The following is a 22,351-nucleotide window of genomic DNA, read 5'->3' on the forward strand; positions in this document are numbered from 1 at the left end:
GTGCCCACCTTGACCAATCAACCCCCTTCTTGTCTTTCCATCCCCACTGGCATACAGCTCCCTCTGGCAGCTTCTGTCTATCTAGACCAGGAAGATCAAAGCAAGCAAGACAGGCATCCTGCCTTGCATCCACCTGGCTGTGTTAACCTAGATAGGTCAGTTGCCCTTGCAAGGGTGAGGTTTCCACCTACCATGCTAAAGGTCAGGGGGACTTCCAAGGACTGACATGGGAGTGAGTTCTGAGCACACTTGCTGCAGCGTTTAGGGGGTCTCACCGGAAGCGGCACAGGATGACCATGGCAGTGGTGAGGGTGACGAGGGAGGTGCTGTAGCCGACGGTGTAGAGGGCCTTCACTGATAAGTAGTAATAGTCCTAGAGGACACAAGACACAGGCTCCACACAGGGCCTGCTGTGAGCCCCCAGAACCTGCACCCAGCCTCTGAGCCAGGCCTGCCATGGACTCCCAGGACACAAGCTCCATGCAGGGCTTGCTGTGGGCCCCCAATACACAAAAACTCCACACAGGGTCTACCGTGGGCCCTCAGGACCTGCACCCAGCCTCCAAGCACCAGGCCCAGCTCCCCCTCTCTCAGTCCTGCCTCCCACAGCCCATCCTACTAGCAGCTAGTGGAGCTGCTTAGTCTCCTCTGCATAGGGCCGGTGTTCTGGCATTCAGCACAGGCTCAATACATGTAAGTGTGCTGACCAGTGAGAATGGAGAGCAGTTGAGCCTAGGGAAGGGTTCAGGAAGCCCCTGCTAGCCCCAGAATTAATCCTTGAATTTCTGGGTTATGACCCAGAAGGCCAATGCCCACGGACAGCAGCCAGGGTGTGGGGGAACCCATAGGTAGTGGCACATCAGGGTTTCTCTGCCTTAGTGGGATAAATAAAAATCCTACTCTCTGTGCTTCTGGCATGGTATATAGCAGGAACTCCAGATTGCTGCCTGTATACAGCAGGGACTCCAGACCACTGCCTGTATATAGCAGGAACTCTAGACTACTGCCTAGAGCCCTGAGCTTCCTCCCCTACCCCACCACCTCTGGAGGACAGGTGTTGACATTTACCTGGTCCCCAGTCTCAGGCTCATAGTCATCAAACCCACAAGCATCGAAGTAATGTGGGAAGGGCTCAGACCAGCCATCCTCTGTGCAGTTCCGGCTCACCACCCCTGCATCTGTGTCAATAGGAAAACTCCAGTAAGGCACTGGGTTCAAAAAACTAAAGAGCACCCTGAAACTCATATGTAAAATGCCTTCACAAGTAGCCTAGTGCCCTTCTAGGAGCCCTGGGACATAAGGTCCAGGGGTCAGTGATTCCAAACCTGGAGCTCGGCCTTCAGTACTTCCTAGTGGTAGAGGTGAGAAGGGGCAGGCTGAGCCCTTAACCAGGGCAAAGTTCTGAGCCCGTGCTTTCCAACATGTCTGTGTCCCTTCTGGAAAATTCCCAAATGTTCACCAAGAAAGAGATAGGGCACATCCCAAATCCTGGGTCAGCATATCATGCAGTGTGCAAACCAACTTCTGTGCTAACCATGAATGTGGACTGAAAACCTCTACCCCAAGACAGGGCCCTGGCTCCAGGGTGAGCCACCAGGTTGGTTACAGCAAGGCTGGATCCCAGGCACCCCTCAAGCCTGCCGCTAGACAGGACTTCTCATCAGAGCCCCAGTCCCCCAGTGGCTGGGAACCTGTGAGGGCATGGCTGGCCTGTTTGATTGACAGGCACAGACTCCCACTGGCCCACTCAGTGAAACCTTATTAAACTGCACAGTCAGGTGTTTTAAGCTTTGCCTTTTGAGATTTGGTGGTCTTTTTCCTGTCACTAATATGGCTTAATTTTCTTCTGCCGTTCAGCCCATGTTGTGGACACCTGGGAGGAGGGTAACTGTGGGCCACACAACACAGGCACTGCTGCCTCAGAGTTCAGGATGGCTCTTGCTGTTCGAGGGGCAGTTTTAGCAGGACTGCTGTGTCATTCTCCCTTCGAAGGGCCTCTAAAGGAGGGTCCCTCACATTCAAGGGAGAGGGCAGATACCCCCTGATAGACACCTGGCTTCCAGGAGCTCCCCTTCTCTCCACACAGGGGAGGACTTATCTTCTCACAGGAAATTGAGTTGAACAAGAGATGCATGCCAAAAGGGGGGGCAGGGCTTGGACACATGCTACTGAACAGAACTGTCCCTTCTGTGACCAGGGCGGCCTCTGGGGAGCTTGGGGAAGAGACAAGAACAGGAGGCAAGCAGGGGGTCCCGGGAACACAGGACAGGAAGGGAGAGGAAGAAGACCCTCGGCCTTTCCAATCTGCTTCCTCTCTTCGTTGAGATAGAAGATTGAAGGCCAGATGTCTTCATCCAAGAGAGTCAGAGACAGATTTCCTGGGGCAAGCAGCAGAGAGGCCCTGCCAGGCAGGAGGTTTCTGCGAGAGTGAGGAGCCTGGTTCCCATTGCTTCTCCAGGGCACAGACTGGGGAGGAAATGAGGCAGGCCCGGAAATAACGAAGGCACTTGCTCGCTGCCCTCCCACAGCTTCATGCCAGGTTGGCGCTCCTTCCAGGAACTCTGCCCCGGGGCTGCTACTGGCAACCTCAATTCCAGTTCTCCGGAAGTCCTGGGAGCAGGCACCTCAGCGGAGCAACCCCACCCCCACCCCAAACCCTCCCACCCCTCATTTCCTCTGCCCTGCCCACCCAGCCAGCTGGAAGAGAAAAGAAATGCTGCTTTGAAAACATTTTTTTAAGTGTCCTACAGAGAAACGCCATTTCCTTTCTTTTATTTTCTCCTTTCTTTTTTTCTTTTTATAACCCAGTGTAGGCTCAGGAAAGTATAAATGTTTTGTTCCCAGACCTGCTCTATGAATGTTGCTCTGATAGAAATCTCCAGGCTGTCAAAACCCTGAAGTGAAGTGCCAGATTCAGGAAGCTGTTTTGTCGTGGCAACTCCAAGGAGCACAGAATTTCAGGATAGTGGTCCCCAAAGTGGGCATCGTCCTCAGAGTAGATTCCCCACCTTTCCTGGGAGACTGGCTAGCTGGGCACACTCAGACCCTAACCAGGCCCACTGAATCAGAGCCTGTGGTGAGGCCTAGCATCTACATGCTAGCAGGCCCATGGGGCGCTGTGGCACAGGAAATAGGTGTGTTCTACCTATAGGAGTAGAATCATCAGGGATCACAGAGTCCAGGGACCGCTTACTAGAAGTCTACAAGGGATTTCCTAAGACCCTGGCTTTTCTTTTGTTGTTCTGCCTATGTACTCAGGTGCATTTTTCCATGGACACGGCCTATAGCTCTATCAATGAGCACAAAGCAGAGGGCAGAGCCCAGCCTACAAGGGAGGCCTGGAAGCCTCTTGCTGCCCAGACCATCTTCCACATCTGAGAGAACTATGGGGTCAGAGCCAGTAAAACTCAATGCCTGCAAAGACACTGAGTGGACATACCTCATAATGCTTGGTTAATGGGCTTGCCGCCTTGCCCTCTGTTTACCTGCCAGGGCTAAGCCTTCTTCTGGTATGGAGGGGCTGGACTTGGGTCAAAGGAAGCCCCCCACAAGGAGCCACTCCCCTTCTGGCATCCAGGCCTCCCAGCACCAGTCTCACGGGGGCTGAGGGTGTGTGATGATGCTCAGGATGGCCTGCAACTCCACCCTACCCTGGTGAGAGCTAACATGGCCACTACCAGGAGGATGGCAAAGATCACAGGTAGGGAGGAAAGGGAGAACAGAAAATAGCAAAGAACAATGTGGCCTGAGGCCTGGGATTTCTTTGATACTCAGCACTCTACCTCAGCTCTAAGCCCATTCTCCATCAAAGGGAACTCAGGATTCCAAAAGCTATCTCCAATTCCCCCCACCCCCAACCTCCATTCCCATTTATTCCATGTCCATGCTACTCTGGATACCCCCTTCTTAACCAAGTCCAACCTCCATTCCTATTAACACCAAGTCCATGATACTCTGGCAACGAACCCACATTTCTTCTCAACTCAAAATCTTGTTTCCACCACCTCCAGACAGCATGCCCTGAACTCTTCATGGTTCAGCTGCACACCATGCCACCGGATCCCTCTGTTCTCTTGCTTGCTGAACACATAGTCCAGCATCTCAGCCAGTGATGGTGGTGTCTGTGTGAGCTCCTGCCCAGTGGAGACCTACATGTGTGCACACACATGCGCTCTGTAGACAGGCAAGCTCATTTTGTAACCCTGTACCAGTGACTTTCTACCTCTGAACAAGTCAAGGGTTGTGTCCCCTCTTCCTGAGCCACATTGCCAGAAGGACAAAGTTGGTATGGAGAAAGGGAGGAGGAAGGATGGACTGGACCCATGAGGAGCCTGGCCAGCTACCCCACCCGACCCTGGGGCCTCCTGAGGCTGAGCTCCTGCTGGATGGACAAATGGACAGTGGTCTGTCCTCACCAAGGTTCCTCTTACCGAAGGCTTCCGTCTCCCAGACTGCAGCAGAGGAAAAGAGACAGAGAATGTAGAGATGAGCAGAAGTTGGAGTTGGTGTCTGTTCTTAGTGACCACTTTCTCCCCCTCCCCACCCCTGAACTCTGGGGCGAGCCCTGCTGGGCCCACAGGACAGAGGAGACCTCTACTTCCACTTTCAGAACACAGAGCTGTCTTCCAGGAGGAGAGGGAAGAGGAGGGAAAGTGGAGAAGGAGGAGGGGGAAGAAGGAGAGGAAGTCAAAGGAGGGGGCAGGAGGGGGAGAACAGAATGGGGGGGAGAACGGGGAAGAGAAGGAGGAGGAGGAGAAGGAGACAGCAGACAAAGGGAAGAAAGCTCTCACTTCCGCAGCATCCCCAAGACCCCATACAGCCAACACTGCTGCCTGACTTCCTGGGTAGTGAGAAAGCAAATGGGAAATTACACTCCCTCCCCTCCCTCCCTTCCAGGAGGATGGCAAGTCCTTCCAGTCAAGCCTGTGAACAGAGGTGCTAAAGACTCTGCCTTAATAAGCCATTAGGACCCAGGTGTAAATAACATTTCTGGCACTGGCTAGGAGGGGCAGAGGAAGGGCCCGTAAAGGAGATCTTACTTTACTGTGAATTCATTTTGTCTTTTGTGGTGGCTATGGTTGAAAAGAAGCAACCTGGCAGGGAATCTGACTAAGAGTAGATGCTCAACAAATCTTAAATAAATGGCTGAATGAAAGCAACTCGCACAGAAGTGATTAAGTTAGTGTGTAAAAGACTACTTTAGGAAGGTGCTGAATGACAGGCCACTGGGCCATAGTACCTCCATTCATGAGGCCTCTCTCTCTACCACTTCCCTGCCAATCTCTTTCAAAATTACTCAGTCCCCATCCTCTGGTGCTGGGAAAGCTAGAAAGTTACCCACCTTCTGGGCTGGCAGGAGGTCTGGGAGGTGGCAGCAGTGGAATACATAGGAGACAAAACCACTTTCTCTGGTCTTTAGATAGGAGAACAGAGACCAAAGCCTGAGACCCAACACCTGCCACTGTCCTTCCCCATGCATCCTCCAGGCCCCTTTCCCTACATGCTGGAGACTGAGGTGTCAATGTGAATTTGCCTTCAGTGCTTCTTAGACTTGGACAGGATGGCCCCCCAGTGGGTCTGGAGCCATCAGTGTTTCCTGCCTTTGGGCAGAGCATCTTGCATCCACCATGGACCTCAGCCACTCTGCCTACCCCACAGGCTCCTAAATCATTCTCTGGACCTCCTCCCCCCATCATTTTAGTGGCATCTGGAGACCCCAAATGCAGGCATGCTCAAAGTCAGCTCCTCAGGGACTACCCCCCACGTGGGTCCTCACAGGAAGATGTCATTGTAAATCTGTCACCAAGCCAGCATCCAAAGTCACAGAATCCGTGTATCAGAATCCTCTCCTGGGCAGCTAGGAGTCCCTGGAGAACAAAACCACCAGTGCCTCCTCTCCCGAGCCCTTACAGCCACCTCACAGACGTCAATGATAGAGAAAATGCTTTTCTCGCCAGCAAGTGTGTGGCCAGCTGAAAGGGCCTGGCTCCTCAAATGATCTGGGATTTAGACTCGGATTGTGTCCACATTCTGATTCATCCAAGGATGTCTGAGCATGTGTGCCTGTCGTCTGTGAGTCATCTAATGTCAGCTAACACTACTATGTAACGCAAGTCTAGTTCTAAGCTAAGTGAGTCCAGATGTGGACATCATTCAATCCAGAGACCCTTCCTCTGAAAGGGTCTATCATGCCACATTCCCATCTGGTAGACTAGACCAGAGAGTTGGGGCACAGGGGTGAACCAGAGATCTAGCACCCAACCCATGCCTGAGGTGTAGCTCGAAGGATCATGGCAGTGCTCACATGAGCCTAAGCCACATCCCATATCCAGCACATGTGCTCTGGGACAGGAGCTCCCGGTGATCTGCCCAAGGATGGCTCCATCCCCAGGATCTGCTGTCCTCAGTGAGTAGCTCCTCCCAGGACCTGGGCCAAGTCTGAGTCCAGGCTGGCTCAGAGTAGCCAGAGAGACACTAGGCTACCTACCTTGGTCTGGGTTGAAGATTCGAAAGAGATCAGGGCAGGTAACCAGGACAATCTCTCCTACATGGGCAGGCTTCCAACACGTGATGTTGTCCCACATGCCAGGGCAGCCTGGAGGGAGACAACCATGATACACACATGTATCACATGTCTATATGCATGCACACATGCCACGCCCAGACATTGGCATGTAACACACGTTCCCATGGTATGAGTCCATACATACCACATTAGATTCATGCATATACCACACATGTGCACATGTATGCTTACCATATACCCTACATACTTACATGTGCTTCATACATGCATCCTACACACCCCACACACGTATGCTTATACATATGTACTCTACACATACCACATATGTGCACTCACACATGCATATGCACACATACACACTAGGTATGTGCACCACTCATAAGCCAGACTCTGCAAGGCCCTGGCAGTTAATAGCTTGAGGGAAAGCCAGATTTCCTATCTGAAGGAGGCTCAGAGATGGACCTGGAAGACTCCTCAGAGAGGAGGGGAGATACAGGCCCCAGGAGCTCACTTGATTCTCTACCTCCACCACCCCAGCACCCTAGGAAAACACCTGATTCTCCACCTCCACAGGCTCCAGCCACACAGTTCTGGGACCAGGAAGTGTCAGGCTAGTCCTACACTCCAGGAGACAGGGAAGTTCCAAGCCAGAACTAGATCCCTGAGGGTGAGAGGCCATACCTGTGACCTCATCTTCCTGCCCCAGCTCCTCTTTAGCCTCCTATCCTGCCTTCTCCTGACACTTGGGCCTCAGCTCTTTCTCAATGGTCCTCCCCACCTACAGGGAGGCCCAGAACCGGCCTGAGGCTGTCTGCTCCACACCCCACCTGCCTCCCACAAGGCCAGGAGCCAAGAGCTGGCAGAGGACTGGCTCTTGGAAGAGGAGCTGACAGGAGGAGAAAACCATCCAGGCAGTGCCTTATGTGCCAAGGCTGGAACTGTGGGAGGGCATGGAGTGGGAAGGGATGAGGAAGCCTGCACAATGTCACAGGGTCAGGCTGAGGGAGAGGAAGGGAAGGACACACTGAGAGGTGTTAGGGAGGTGTAAGGCTCGGCAGCTAGCTGGATATGGGCTGTGAGGAAGAGGAAGAGCTTGATCTTGATTGAGGACTGAATTTTCAGATCTGAAGGTACCGGGATCTTCAGGGCTGGATTTCCAGATCTGGGGTACGGGACTCTCTGATCCCCTCTGTTTGCTGTGCCCTCTCCCTTTCACGACTGTTGTTTTCCATCTGATCATCTTCCTTATCTTGCACTGATTCTCAGCATGGTAGCAGTGACCTCTTTGATGCTAACTCCTAGGAACAAATAAGCCCTGGCTGGATAATGTACTGCCACAACCGACAGCACATGCTGGTGGCAGCCCAGCCCTGGACCATTGCCAACACTAGAGGAGCTCACCCTGTTCAGGGACATGAGAGAAGCACTCAGCCATGCCCAGCCCCTCATACACCAGTGCACAATCAGCTACCTGCCAAACATGCCCCTCTTCACACCAAAGATGCAACATCCCACCAACCCTTATCACCTATTCCAGCCTGGTTAGAAGTGAAACATTTCTCATGCTCTGAACACCACATTTTCTCAACATGGTACCCTCAGCTCCTGTCCTTTACCCAGTCCCACCATGCTCTCCTTCTCTGCGGTAAGGGTAGTGATGAGAGAGGTCACCCAGGGGAAGATGATCGAGTGAGAAGAGTAGCTAGGAGGAAACTCTGGGGTCCCCAGTGCTTCGGGGTGAGCAGTGCCAATGAGGGAAGGCATAGCAGAGAAGGCAAAGTGGGAAGTGAGATATCAGGAAAGGGAGACAATCTGCAGTGGGCTGTGGGCCAGGAGGGAAGCACAGGACCCCTGTGGTTCCATCTCAGGACTGCTGGACAGAGAAGTGAGTTCATACATGGAAAGTTCTAGGGCTCACCTGGCACATGTTCACTCCATCACTTTCATTAGCACCCCTGGGAGTCACTACCCTGGGGAGACTGATCCAGGCAGGAGGAGGAAATAGACCTACACGGGGAGGTGATACCTTGGCAGTCAGCTGCTGACAGGCCTGGAGGATACATGGCCAACACCAAGATAGAGAGGGGCCACATGAGGTTGCAGTCCCTCTGCCAAGGTCATGACTGTCATGTGCTGCTGGGACCAGAAGACCCCCACAGCTTGGGTACAGACAGCTCCATCTCTCAGGCCTGGGTATCCAGCTCTTGAAAGATGGTAGAGCCAGGAATGCTGCAGGAACTCTAAATACCAGGCCTGGAGAAGGCAGGGACAGGAAGAGCCAGACAAGGCCAGCTCAGGACACTGAGGATGATTCCTGCCCACCACTGTCTCACCAGCTCACAGGTGGCACCTGTGATCCCGTGTCCTTGAAATACACACAACACCATGTCTTTGCCACTGTGGCCTGTGCCTCTGAGACGGCTGTGGAGCATGGCCTTAAGCCCATGCCCTGGGAGCCCTGACCAGCAGATGTTCCTGTAATGCAGAACATTAGGCCCTGGCACAGCCATCTACCATGGCCAGCTGATGTGGCTGAGGCCAGGGGCTGCTTAAGATCCAGTGATCAGGGCTAAGGGGCAAGGAGAAATCTAACACCAGGCAGGATACATGAAGGAAAGGCTCCAGGGCTGGAAGCAGAGGCGAAGGCAGGGCAGGGGTTGCATGCTTTTAATGACAACTTTCCAAGTGCCTGCTATGCACCAGGGGCCATCTGCACAACGAGGCTACAGGGTACATACAAAGGCCTGGAGTTTTCATGTGAGTACAATGAAGGTAAAGGTGTGGCCAGCCCTCAGCATCTGCACCAGCCCCCAGAACATGCTCTTTGTTTCCTCTGCCACAATTCCCATTTGTGGGGGGGTCAGATGTCTGTGTGTTCTCCCCAGTTTGCAAGACCAGGGTGTAGAGAAGAGCCCCCTAAAAATGAAGGAGAGGGTAACAAGTTTGACAAGAAATGTACTCACTATCTTATGTATATAGTAACTGTAATCCCTCTGTACATCACCTTGACAATAAAGTTAAATTTTAAGAAACAAAAGAGCCCTCTAGGACTATCCATCAAGTTCTCCACCCCATGGCCTGGAAACACTAATGATCCAGCCTCTACAACTCTGGTGCTTCCTCCTGTCCCATGCCTGTGACCCATGCCCCTGCAGCCAGGACAGCAGAAACACCCAGAACAAGACCCATGACCCAGGGCCTAGCTCCTAAGACATGTCCTTGGCCCAGGAGGAGTTCACAGACTCCTGGCTCTGGAGGATAAGCCATGGGCTCCAAATACAACCTTTGGTTTCTCTAACTGGAGAAGAAACTTGTTTTCCTGCCTTCTATACAGAATACACGCAGCATCTACATCCCCGACAGTTCTGCATGCCAGACTCAACATAGCTCTGTTTTGTTGTGGCTGGGAAATCTCAAGACATCTTTTCTCCTTCTCCCCTCCTCTTCTCACCCTTTTCCTTCTTCTCCTTTTCCTCCCCCTTATTCACTCAAAAAGCACTAAGAAATTCACGTCAGACTGCAAAGTCACACAGAAGTGAAGAAAAGCCCCCAGTCAGGGCCTCACTAAGCCTAGGATCTGGAGAAGTATAGAAGGATGTGATGCTAAATGTTGAGAGGCCATTGCTTCTGCTGAAGATTTATACACAAAGTGAGTGTCTTCACATGCTGCAAGTTATTGTCATGCGGCTCTGGAGGCCAGGGACCTGGGCTAGAATCAAGGTGCTAGAAGGGCTGCCATTCTTCTGGAAACTCCAGGAAAAAAACAAAAAAAAACCTTCTCTGTACCTTTGCCAAGGCCTGCTGGCCACTTCATTCTCCATCATCAAACCAGTAGCTCAGCATCAGCAAACTTCTCTCCCTGTCTGGCTTTCATGTTTCTTTCACGTATAAGGACATATATGAGGGGTATAGTCCACCTGATTAACCCAGGATAATCTCCCCATCTCAAGGTCCTCACCTTATGGCATATTCAAAGTCCCTTTTGCTATGTACAGTCACATGTTCATAGGTGTGGAGAACTGGGTATGGATCTGTCTGTAAGCAGTCTCAAGGTGTGTGAGAGGGAGACTTATTCTGCCTACCACAGAAGGAATTTAAGACCACATGATTTTGAGAACAGAAAAGCAGACATGAAAAGACCTACTGTGGTACAGAAGAGGATGAAAGAGCTGAATGTGAAGCAATGGCATGAGATGGAAAGAGCTTGCGGGGCAGTCTAGTTGCCAGTGATGGGACTTGCCAGATATGGCAGGTGTGACAGAGATGCTTAGTGCTCAGCCATATCATGTGATTTATATTCCAAGTTTGTAGCCACTGCAAGAAGATGAAGAAATTAGTCCCTAAAACATCCACTGTCTTCCTCTCTCTTCCTTCACAGTGCCCTTGGAGTCACATGCACAGGCCACATATAAACATAGCTATGTTCCAAAATGGAAACATCTGGATCTCTGACTGTGAGAAGCCAAGTTCCACTCCTTCCTCTGCTGACTACACTGGCCTATGATATGTACAAACAAGAAATGTCACACTCCTAAGTCTTTAGATTTTAAAGTTGACTTGTTCCTGGAGCATGGTCTAGGATGTACTGGCTTATACAGCAGAAACACTTAAGTACCCTACAGATATCACACTGATTTCTAGGATGGATGGATGGATAGATAGATGGATGAAAAGAAGTTAGGGGAGCAGATGGATAGGTGTATGTGGGGGTGGTGAGTTGTGGGTGGATGGGTGGTTGGATGGATGGGTGGATGGGTGGGTAGATGGGTGGATGTATGAATGGATAGGTGAGTGGATGGATGGTGGATGAATGGGCGGGGTGGGTGGATGGGTGGTGGATAAATGGGTGGGTAGGTGGGTGGATGGGTGGGCAGATGAATAAATGAGTGGTGGGTGGGTGGGTGGATGGATGGATGGATGGAAGGACAGACATTCTATTTACCACAGTGGGGATGGCTGAGTGAAAAGCAATGCTGGGATGGCTTGGCAAGTTGGAAATCGAGTTCTGTTGTTTGGCTTGAGATAGTGATAAGAACCAAGAGGAGACAACTGTCCCAAACAGTAATTGGACAATAAAACAGGACCCAGAGCTCAAGTTAGAGCTGCAGAAAAGGAATAGGCATGATCTGCAGGGATTCTGTTTAGGCCCTGGGCATCCAACCAGAGGTAGAGCTCACAAAAAATCAAAATAAGGAGAAAAATGGGCCTAGCTCCAGAAGAAAGAATGCCAACATTTAGAAGTGGGACTAACAAAGGAGACAAAAAGGAAAACCAGGACAGGCCAGCAATACCGCAGCCAGAAATGAGTTTCAGGAGAGTGACGGTCAAGTGAGGCCAAGACCAAGTTCCCACTTCCCTTTCCTCATCCAGAGAAAGCCAAAACTCAGAAGAGGTCTTGATCCCTTGAGAGCCCTCTCCACTTTTGGCTCCTCACTCAAACCTCCCACTGCACCTCTCCCTGCCCCCAATTCCATACCAGCCCTCCCGAACCTTCCTGGCGTGGTCTGCAAAGGCCTCACTGTGGGCAGAGGAAAGTGGGCACACACCATCAGCAGCACTGCACACTCTCTTAGCTGTGCCCACCTAGGACCTTGCACACAAAGTAGCCAGGGGGTGGCAGTGAATCGTGACAGTGGGAGGAACCAACTCCACTTCGGCAGGCCGAACTGAGAGGGAATGCAGGGCTATTAGCTCTCGCCTGGAACCGGATGAGAAGCTAATCTCAGGTTGTCATGGTGATAATTCTGTCCAGTTCCACACAATGTTCAAAACTCCTGAGACCAGGAAAACCAGAATGACAGACAAAGCCACTGTCTTTCTGTGGAAATGCTCCGGTATTGTTAGAACAAGGCCTCCATCTGAGCATACAATTCAAAGGTGAAAAATGATTCAATTTACGGAAACTCACTTTATAGCCAAGGTTTCTTCTGTTCATAAAATGAAGTTCCCCCCCCCCCCCAACTCATGAGGTACATGTTAAAGGAGTAGGGGAGAATGCAAGCCCTTCCCTTTGGGAATGAACTGATCCTAAAGCCTGGACCCCAGGCCAACAACACACTTGGGGACCTGCCAGAATGCAGGAGCCAGGGCCTCCCAGGGCTAAGAATGAGGAAGCTTGTAGGTGGAGCCCAGCAATCTGTATTTTTACAAGCCATCTAGGAGCGTGATGTGGGCTCCCATCTATGACAACCAAACAACAGAAAACATACAGCTGGATAGAAACCAAACCCAGAGTGCCAGTCCTACCTCCAGTGTGGAGGGGTTGGCCCAAGGCACTCAGCACCCAGGGCAGGCCTCAGAAGCCAAGAGAGAATAGCAACACATAGATCTTTTCTCTCCTGGTACAGCCATGGCTAGCCTCATCTATGTCCTCTAGAGGGTGACATCCAGGCTGGCCAGCCCTCCCTAAGATGGAAGGCTTCCAGGCCAATGGATGCCCATGACCCTGCAAAGAGGAGGCACTGGCTGACCTGGCGCAGGACTTTAAGCTGGGCAGCAGGAACAGGGTGCCTGGCCCAGCAGACTGTGCCCGGGGACTACTTGGCCCACAACTGCCAGCAGCGCAGCCATTCCCATGCACAGCAGTCTTCCTCCTGCTCTGGCCCCAAGGGCACTGCGGCATAAAGGGAACTTTCCCTCTGGGCAGAAGACCTGGGCAACGGCTGGGCTGGCTCTTGTTGGGGATTTAGCTTGGCCTTAAGGGGGGAAGGGCAACTAGGGCTCCCTTAGAGACGCTGCCCTTCCCCCAGCCCTGGGGCTGCGGAAGGTAGTCCCTCCCACCTTCCGGCTTCAACCAGAAGAGAAGCAAGGCAGCCCCTGCCCCTGGGGTCCAGCATGTGTCTGATGGCCGGGGACCCCAGAACCCAACCCTTAGGGGGCTGGGTCTCCACCCACAAAGGAAGTCCCCTGACATCACTTGAGGGACAGCCCTTGGGACCAATCAGGGGCCCCTCTCCTGTGCCCGCCTTTGGGGTATATCTCTTGGCCCCTTCATTTGAATAAATCAGAATGCCCATGAGGCTTCTCCAGGGACCCACGCATCTGTGTCTTCCTTGGTGGGTTTGGGGCACCCTGCGACCACACACTACCGAGGGCTACCTGTGGCCATCGCTCCCACATGAGAGCAATAAAGGTCCACCCAGGAAGGGGTGGACAAGCCCCTTTCCCCCCCCCCCAAGCAGAGGGGAAGTAGAGAGAGCCCAACAGGCTCTCACCCTCCATGTGCCACCTCTGGCCTCAGCTGCTCCCTGGGTCTCATGACAGAACAGGGCTGGGGTTGGCTCAAGTCCCATTCAGCATTCAAGGGCTTAGAGTGAGAAACAAAACTGCAAGTCCACCTCCAAACTGTCTTTGCAAGAAACACCCGTGACACAAGCCAAAGATGCTACAAACCGAACAACTCAGTAAGAACACACCTCCCACTGCCAGCCGTCTCCTCGCCTCACTGCTCCTCCTCCCACTGTCTCTCCCATACTGCTATCTCAGGGCCCAAGACCAATGAGGACTAGCAGTGGGCTGAGGGAACAAAAGCCCTCCAAGCCCCCCGGTCCCAACCCACCCATAGCACCATACCTCCTCAACACACCACAGTTCTTGTTCCAACCAACCCACCTTACTAGATTTAGAAGATTATGGGGGACACACAAAAGATATGCATGGAGATACATAAACATGCTATGCAGTCATCTGCCACAAAATGACACTAAAGTCAGACCAAGAGTACCACGGTCACTCATAACCCTACAGCAGCAACAGAAAATTCCTGCTGCTCAGTGATAATTATGCAATGCACTATCCAGGGTTTGTGGATGCTTGTAGAAACCAATCCTACTTTTCTGCCAGTACTATGAGAGAATAGCACATGAAGCTGGATGTCGTGCCTCATGTCTGGAATCCTAGCAGGTTCATATCAGAAAGTCATGGGTTCAAGGCCAGCCCAGGAAACAAGCTCACAAGACCCAGCTAGGACAACCTTGCCCTCCTCACTCCCTTCCTTGTACAAACCTTTACCTCTATGTCTCTCTCCCCCTTCCCTGCCTCTCCATCCACCCTTCTAAGCACAAGTTTGGCCCTCTGAACTCTCCTCCTCCTCTGAGGATTCTTTCCCAATTGTTCCAAACAGCACTGGCCTGATACCTGGAGATTCTGTGTGTTCTAGCACAAACCTAGAGGAAGACAGAGAGCCTTATTGCCCTCCACACTAAGGCAGCCATGCTTATAATAAGCACAGCATCTCTGTCAGGTACATAGCAAACATTGCCCACTGCCCTGTGCTCTTTTCCAGGCATTTCTCATTCAACACGATAACCCAAGCCTTTACCCTTCAATGGCCCCATAGCTAAAGCCCTAGGGAGGGTCTGGGACACAGTGTCATCTCCTGAGGCTTGTGCCCAGTGGCCGAGGCCCAGACACTTTGAATTCAAGTTCCAATGTCTGTTCATAGCCTATGCTAAGGTACAGAACCTCCTTATGCCTCTGTTTCCTCATCTAGTAAACAGGAGTAACAGACCCAGCCCTGTAGGTTACTGTGGTGGTCAGATAAGGCACCAGCACTGTGCCTAGCACACAGCAGGTCTACATCAGCACTGGCCATCCACATGATCTATCTCAGCCCTTCCCTGTACAAAAGTCCCAGAGCAGGAAAGAACCATAGAGTTGGTGGTCCAGCCTGGTTGTCAGTCTCCTCTCTTCCCACCTGCAGGCTGTGGAAAGCTTCTGCTGGATTAGGTCCGGACCCTGGCCCTGGCCCTGGCCTGCTCCACTTCCTAACTCAAGGTCATTGGGAGGGAAGAGCAGAGTGATGAGATCCTCGCTTCAAGCAGGTCACTGGAGAGGTGAAGCCCCCTCTCTCCCCTGGATGCTCAAGACTAGAGGAAGGCTATATTGCCAGCCCCATTTCTGGGGAACGCTCATCCTGTGCCCTCCTCCAGACTGCACGGTTCTCTGTCACCATACCAGCCAGAGGAAAGTGCCTTCTCTCTATTCCCTTCCCACTGCCCACAGCAGCTCTGGGCAGTAGAGGTGCATCTCTCTGCACCCTGGCCCCTTCTTGGCCCTCACTGCATCCTGGCATTGTGCATCCAGCAAGTAAAGGAGGGCAGAGGGGCATGCAGGCCACATAGAAGAATGAATGGATGGGAGTGGTCCACAGGCTTTTGACCCCTAGCCAAATCCAGCCTTCACATGTGGCCAGCCTGGGGGAAGCTGCAGGGAAGGCAGCCCCATGGGGAGTCCAGAGCTCCACTAGAAGTGGAAAGGGAATGTACATGCAGCCTCGGCACTGGCCCAGGGCTCTAACATAAACTGTCAGAGCTCTCAGTTGTCCAGGCCTTTTGTAGATGTGGCACCTGATCTGGAGTAACGTCCCTCTGGGTCATCTTCCATTCTTTTCTGCTGCTCAATCCCTAACTATCCCTTGGGCCTACCACAGGGTTCTTTCACTACAGCCAACCACAAGAACCACCTGGAGGTGTTATACACCAGTGGCTATGGCCACTCATGGTTCCAATTTAATCAGCTTGGATGGTGGCTGGTTTCCTGGTAACCTCACAAGAGCCAGGTTCCAGAACATCAGTTCCTGCACCATCTGACTTTCCAGCAGCTCCTGCATAGACCGACTCTCCATCAGTTCTTGCATTGACTGATTCTCCATTAGTTCCTACATCGTCTGATTCTCCAGCAGGTCATGTATCCAGCCTTCTGATGGCACACTCACCCCTGCCCCCAGCACACTGGGGGGCTCCTGCCAGCACTGCCTTTCCATTCTCCACTTTAGCCAGGACACTCAAGGGGCCTATGTTGTCCTGCCTCAGCCCTGGGCTCAACAGATGGGGTGCTAGGACACATAGCCTTTGCCATTCTCCCCCACCCTGTGGGGCACGCCCAGCTGGCCCCACCTGTGTGTCTCCGCCCCGGTGGTCATGTGTGGCTGTTACACCAGAACCCGGAAAGGGGATCCCGGCTAGCCCCACCTGCATTCCGGCCCTGGGGTCACGTGAGGAGATTAAGTGGAACCAGAAAGGCGGTTCTAGCTGGTCCCGCCTCCCAGCCTTGGGACCATATGTGGCCAAGATGGCGCCTGGAGGTGAACCTGGAGGCAGTCCTGGGGGCTGTGACATAGAATTAGGCCGCCTCTTAGGATTGGTCCCTCGGCCCTCCACCCTTGATAGACAGCTCAGGCCACCCCTCATAGCCCCTAGCTAGGTGCGCACACACCCTTCCCCCTCCTGCCATTTTAAGGCCGAAGCTCCTCCCAATAAAGCGAAATTATGCGAGAATTTCTCCGGGACTGTCTGATTGTCCTCCGGTGAAAGGGAGGCCGGGGGCGGTCCGTCAACTCTTCACCATTTCTTCGCCCGCTTCGGTCGGGGCGCGCTTCCCCACCTCTCCCTCCCGCTGGCCAGGAGAGCGCTGGGGGCGAAGGACCCTGACAGCTGGCGCCCAATGTGGGGCACAAGGAAGTGTAGGTTTCTGGCGAGCCAAGTCAAGCGAGTTCGGAGAGGTAAGGGTATCCCCGGAAAGAATGGGGCAATCTCAAAGTCAGCAAGGTGATCTCCGGGTCCTGAGATTCACGCTCCAGACCATAGGACTAGACATTTCAGACTCCCAGGCCACAAGGATCTGGGAGGCCTTGACATGTGCCGCCCCTTGGCTGGCAGATGCCTATCTCTTTAGCCGGGCTACCTGGGAACACGTAGAGCAGGAAGTGGAAAGGAGGGAAGTCGACTTAGGAGAGGAGCTCCCTCTCATAGTAGTCTTCCCAATCCTCCGGGCCCTTAAGACTTGCTTTTCCCCAGGCCCCCAAAGGGGGAGCATCTGGGCCCAGGAAGGATCTGCGGGCGAACGTCTTGAATGTGAGGGAAACAGCCTTCCCTCTGCCCAGGAGGAGAGGGGCTCAACGCCTCCCTCTGATGAGCCCATAGACGAGCCTTGGCCTGATCCCCCAGATCCCAGGCCAAGTGCCTCGTCCCCAGGACGTTTCGCGAACTAGTGAGGTGGGCGGGGGTGGGGGGTGGGGGGGCCTCCGCCGCCTTGTCACCCCTCCTCCACCAAAGGCTTCCCACCACCTTGCGCAGACCTGGGAGAGGATCACCCTGGGGACAGTAAAAGCCCTTTTAAGAAAGCCTGGGAAGCGCTTTGCGCGCTATCCAGGCTGGGCTCCATAAGGCGTTGTTCTTGATTCCTGTTGTAACTTTAAAGGGAAATTAACACAATGTCTGGAGCTCTGGATGTCCTGCAGATGAAGGAGGAGGACGTGCTCAAGTTCCTGGCCACGGGCACCCACCTGGGCGCCACCAACCTGGACTTCCAGATGGAGCAGTACATCTACAAGAGGAAGACCGATGGCATCTACATCATCAACCTGAAGAGGACGTGGAAGAAGCTGCTGCTGGCTGCCCGCACCATCGTGGCCATCGAGAACCCCTCGGACATCAGCGTCATCTCCTCCTGCAACACCGGCCAGCGCGCCGTGCTCAAGTTCGCTGCTGCCACCGGGGCCACCCCAATCGCCGGCTGCTTCACCCCCCGAAACCTTCACCAACCAGATCCAGGTGGCCTTCCGGGAGCCCTGCCTCCTGGTGGTGACGGACCCCCGGGCAGACCACCAGCCACTCACCGAGGCATCCTACGTGAACCTGCCCACCATCGCGCTCTGCAACACCAACTCCCCGCTGCTCTACGTGGACATCGCCATCCCGTGCAACAACAAGGGGGCGCACTCGGTGGGTCTGATGTGGTGGATGCTGGCCCGCGAAGTCCTGCGCATGCGCGGCACCATCTCCCTCGAGCACCCCTGGGAGGTCATGCCGGATCTCTACTTCTACCGCGACCCCGAGGAGATTGAGAAGGAAGAGCAGGCCGCGGCTGAGAAGGCGGTGACCAAGGAGGAGTTCCAGGGTGAGTGGACGGCGCCGGCCCCCAAGTTCACGGCCACGCAGCCCGAGGTGGCGGACTGGTCGGAGGGCGTGCAGGTGCCCTCCGTGCCCATCCAGCAGTTCCCCACCGAAGACTGGAGCGCCCAGCCTGCCATGGAAGACTGGTTAGCCGCGCCCACCGCCCAGGCCACCGAATGGGTGGGGACCACTCCTGAGTGGTCCTGAACTCTGCACGCGCTTCAGGAAAGTGGAAAGAAAGTTGGTGGGAAATAATAAACGGAGCTTTCTAAAAAAAAAAAAAAAAGCCTGGGAAGCATTTGCTGAGGAATGTCTTGGATGGAGGGGAGACAGCCCCCCTGGCTGCCCAGGAGGAAAAGGGCTTATTAACATCTGCTTTGAAAGAGACAAAAAAAAAAAAGGTTTTCTGTTCTTTTGTTGGTGCTTGCTAAGTTTGGAAATTCAGTTAAATTCTGATTGTTGTTGGCTAAATCCTAAGAGGCGGCCTAATTCTACGTCACAGCCCACAGGACTGCCTCCGGGTTCACCTCCAGGTGCCATCTTGGCCACACGTGGTCCCCAGGCTGGGAGGCGGACCAGCTAGAACCGCCTTTCCGGTTCCACGTAATCGCCCCACGTGACCCCGGGGCCAGAAGGCAGGCAGGGCTAGCCGGGATCGCCTTTCCGGGTTCCAGCATAACAGCCACACGTGACTCCGGGGCGGGGACACACAGGTGAGGCCAGCAAGGCGCGCCCCACACACCCCACCTCACCTTTCTCCTCCTAGACATAAGGATAGCAGTGGCTCTGCTCAGAGACCTGCCATTCAGAAATAACAGAGCTTGGAGGCAGATACCTGAGGTCTAGATCCAGCCATGTGATCTGAGCAGGCATTCCCCTCCAGCACCTCACTTTATATCCCCTAAACAAGACACTTTGAACCAGATAATTTTTGGGTAGTCTTTGAATTCTTCCAGATCTGCACCCATTCTGGCCCCTGCCTCAGTTTCCCTAGTAGGTGTATTGACCTGTATAGAGTCCACAGGGCTGAGCCTGTGCTGGGTGGGCTGGCAAGGCAGCTCTGCCTAGGGCACCTCCCTCTCAGCTGTCTTCACTGAGGCACTGACCAGGGAGCTTGAACCACTGCATCTAACTGGGCTGCAGATCAGTGAAGCCTTCAGGCACTGGGTGCTCAGATCTGTGAGGGCCCCAAGGAAACCACATAGCCCCTCACCAGGGCTGAGAGTCCACCCTCCAGTAACCGCGCAGGAGAGAGGGGGCAGGGCCCCAGGCCCCTATGTACCCTCAGATGCGAGCAGAAGATGCACTGCCTTGATGGGCCTCAAGGGCCCACCTGTAGTAGGGAGATGGAAGCAGAGGCTACCTAGGGCCCCTGGGCCGCACAGGGGCTGCACCTGTCCCTTGGCCTGGGAAGCCTTAAAGGGCATCCTTCAGTCATCCCTGAGACTGGGGTGCCATGGGCCCAATGGGAAAGGGAGAGAATGACAACATCCTGAGACTATGGCCATGTCCAGCGCAGGCGCTCAGCCCTCCAACCCCTAGAGCCCTGTGGCACACAGTTCTGGTGACCACTTGCTTCCCTCTGCCCTGACTTCTGCCAAGAGGAGACTTCTTCTTGACTCTGACCAATGCTCTCGCAGCCCAGCCACCACAGCAGCTGCATTTCAGCTGCCACTGGCCCAGGCGGCATCCCAACAAGCTCCCTGACAGCTGTTGGCCAGGCCAGGCTCCAGCTGCGTCTCAGCCCCCAGGGGAGAGAGGACGCCACATCCAGAGGCAGGATGCCACAGCCCCAGAGCAGTGCCTTCTGTCATGCTGCGGGGTACAGCAGAGGCTGGGGAAGGCCACCCCCATGCAGGGACAGTGGGGACAGCGGGATGCTCTGCCACCTCACTCACCTGGGGAGGAATCATTGAAGCCCAGTAGGCGATTGGCCCTCTGGATCTTCTCCAGGCACACAGCTTGTTCCTTCTTGAAGATGCAGTCAGAGTGCATGGCAGTGGCCTACAGGACACACAGATGGACGGTAAGGCGGGGGGCAGGGGGGGCAGGGCAACCACTCACAAGCCTCCTAAACCCAGGGCAGAAACCTGGGGATAGCTGGGAAGAAGTAGGAAGAGGAGGGGGCAGAGAACTTGGTCCATCAGGAGCCAGGGCATCCACTCTGTCATAATTACTAAGGGGTTCCTCTCGGTCACCAACACGGTGTGGCCAGGACAGACCCCACCCCTCCACACTGATAACATTAGCAAACTCCCATGAAGTACTCTGGAAGTGCAGACAACTATTCTGAAGGTCATAAGTCTGTGTGAGCATGTGTTCGTGATACTTTATATCACTGTTTATTTTACAGACATTGAAACAAGTAGAGACAGGAACTTGCTGGGTCTCATTGCTTAGGGGACTGGAACCAGGGGCTGATCCCAGGCAGCCTGGGGCTCCCAGGATAAGGCAAGCAAGCAGAGGCTGGGCTGAGAGCATGCCTCTCCTGTCCCCTGGGGAGTGCAGAAGGAGGAGGCATTCAGGGTCTCCTTTCATCTATAGAGGAGGAGAAATAAGCTCAAAAAAGTCAAGACACCATAAGCCAGGTTACACAGCCCCATGGTGCCCAACAGACTCCAGCTCAGAACAAGGGACTTCACAGCACACTGCACTCAATGCTGTCACTTGAATCAGGCCCTGGGGCCAGGATGGCTCCCTCAAGAATGCCCGTGCATGTAGAGGGGGTTGTGGCATCTGAGCTGCCGAGGGCCATGCTCTCAGGCTGCTCCAGTCCTGGCAGCTGACGGACTCCCTGAAGGTCTGGTGTTTGCCAGTCATACAGGGCAGCAAGAAGACAGAGACCCAGGCTCCTAGGCTGGGTGGTGGGGCCCATAGTAGGGAGTCTTCACTTCCCACTCGCTCCTTGCTGAAGGGACACCAGCAGAGTGCCCCTTCAGAGTCCAGGGCTGGCAGGGCCTATTGTTGGGGACAGGAAGCTAACAGAGCTTCTGCACCCCAACCATGGCCTCTGTGTACCAGGATGACAACATGGAAAGGGTGCATCCATAGATTTGAAAGTGTGGGCCTATCTCTAGAGGAGCGGTCCATCTGTAACTCAAAGATGCTGAGTGGTACCTGGAAGATGCTGGGACTAGTATGGGTACAGGCAGACAAAAGACAAGGTCTCTGGTATGCAAAAGAGTGATGGAGGGAGGTTGTAGGCTCTTACCACAGGCAGCAGAAGGAGAGTAGCCAGGGCTACCTGCAGGACACCCGCCATGGTGCTGCTTAGCCAGGACACTGGCCTTGGCTCCCAGCAGCCTCCACTCTCCCCCACGTACACAGGCTGCAGGGAAGGAAAGGCGTGAGTTCTTAGGTGGCATCAGCCACCTGCAACATACTCCCAAGCCCCAGGGATCTCCTCTTGGGACCCAGTTCTTTACTCCCCGAACCCACAAGCAGGCAGGTGCCAGCACTGAGTGCAGAAGATCCAGCTCATTCCAATATTGTCAATACATACCCCACATACCCTAGCAACTGGCCATCTAGAAATATTCACACTGACACAGAAAAGGAGCATGTGCATGGGGCTGGGCCTGGTGATCCATGCCTGTCATCTCAGCTACTGGAGACATGGGGATCAGTAGGTTCACAGTTCCAGTCCAGCCCCAACAAAAAATTAACAAGACTCCAGCTCAGCTTATAAACGGGGCATGGTGGCAGCTGCTTGCCATCCCAGCAATGAGGTAATAAGAGCAGTGAGGTCTGAGGTGGACATGAGACCTTACCTTAAAATAAAGTGAAAAGGGACTGGAGGTGTGGCTCAGTAACAGAATAGCTGCCTAGCAAGCATGAGACTCTGAGTTAAAATCCCAGTACTGGAACAGGGGATGCAAGGCTACTCCTGCAATCATTTAAAATAGCAACCAAGTTCTGGTGGCTCACACCT

At 53.7% G+C, this 22,351-nt stretch overlaps 2 protein-coding genes across 7 annotated transcripts in view; one reads left to right on the plus strand and one right to left on the minus strand.

Annotated features, from left to right (window-relative positions):
- The window catches only part of Adcyap1r1 (ADCYAP receptor type I), a 51,229-nt gene that overhangs the window by 21,531 nt on the left and 7,347 nt on the right, over nt 1-22,351 (minus strand). For 5 of the 6 annotated variants that reach the window (XM_048339520.1, XM_048339519.1, XM_048339517.1 and 2 more), the window contains exons 2-6: nt 21,632-21,748; nt 20,319-20,424; nt 6,488-6,595; nt 1,069-1,178; nt 276-373 (exon numbers count right to left, since the gene is read on the minus strand). In XM_048339520.1, coding sequence (XP_048195477.1) covers nt 276-373; nt 1,069-1,178; nt 6,488-6,595; nt 20,319-20,424; nt 21,632-21,682 — 473 coding nt within the window. In that variant the 5' untranslated portion in view covers nt 21,683-21,748. Of the gene's footprint in view, nt 1-275; nt 374-1,068; nt 1,179-6,487; nt 6,596-12,772; nt 13,092-20,318; nt 20,425-21,631; nt 21,749-22,351 lie in introns of those variants that run through there. The other variant, XM_048339521.1, reaches the window with a different exon arrangement.
- Nucleotides 17,696-18,627, plus strand: LOC125346728 (40S ribosomal protein SA-like). Its single transcript, XM_048339523.1, is given in 2 exon segments — nt 17,696-18,050; nt 18,052-18,627. Coding segments are annotated over 2 exon segments (888 nt in total). The 5' UTR covers nt 17,696-17,738.

Source organism: Perognathus longimembris, chromosome 2, assembly GCF_023159225.1.
Source record: "Perognathus longimembris pacificus isolate PPM17 chromosome 2, ASM2315922v1, whole genome shotgun sequence".
In the NCBI taxonomy this organism is placed as follows: Eukaryota; Metazoa; Chordata; class Mammalia; order Rodentia; family Heteromyidae; genus Perognathus; species Perognathus longimembris.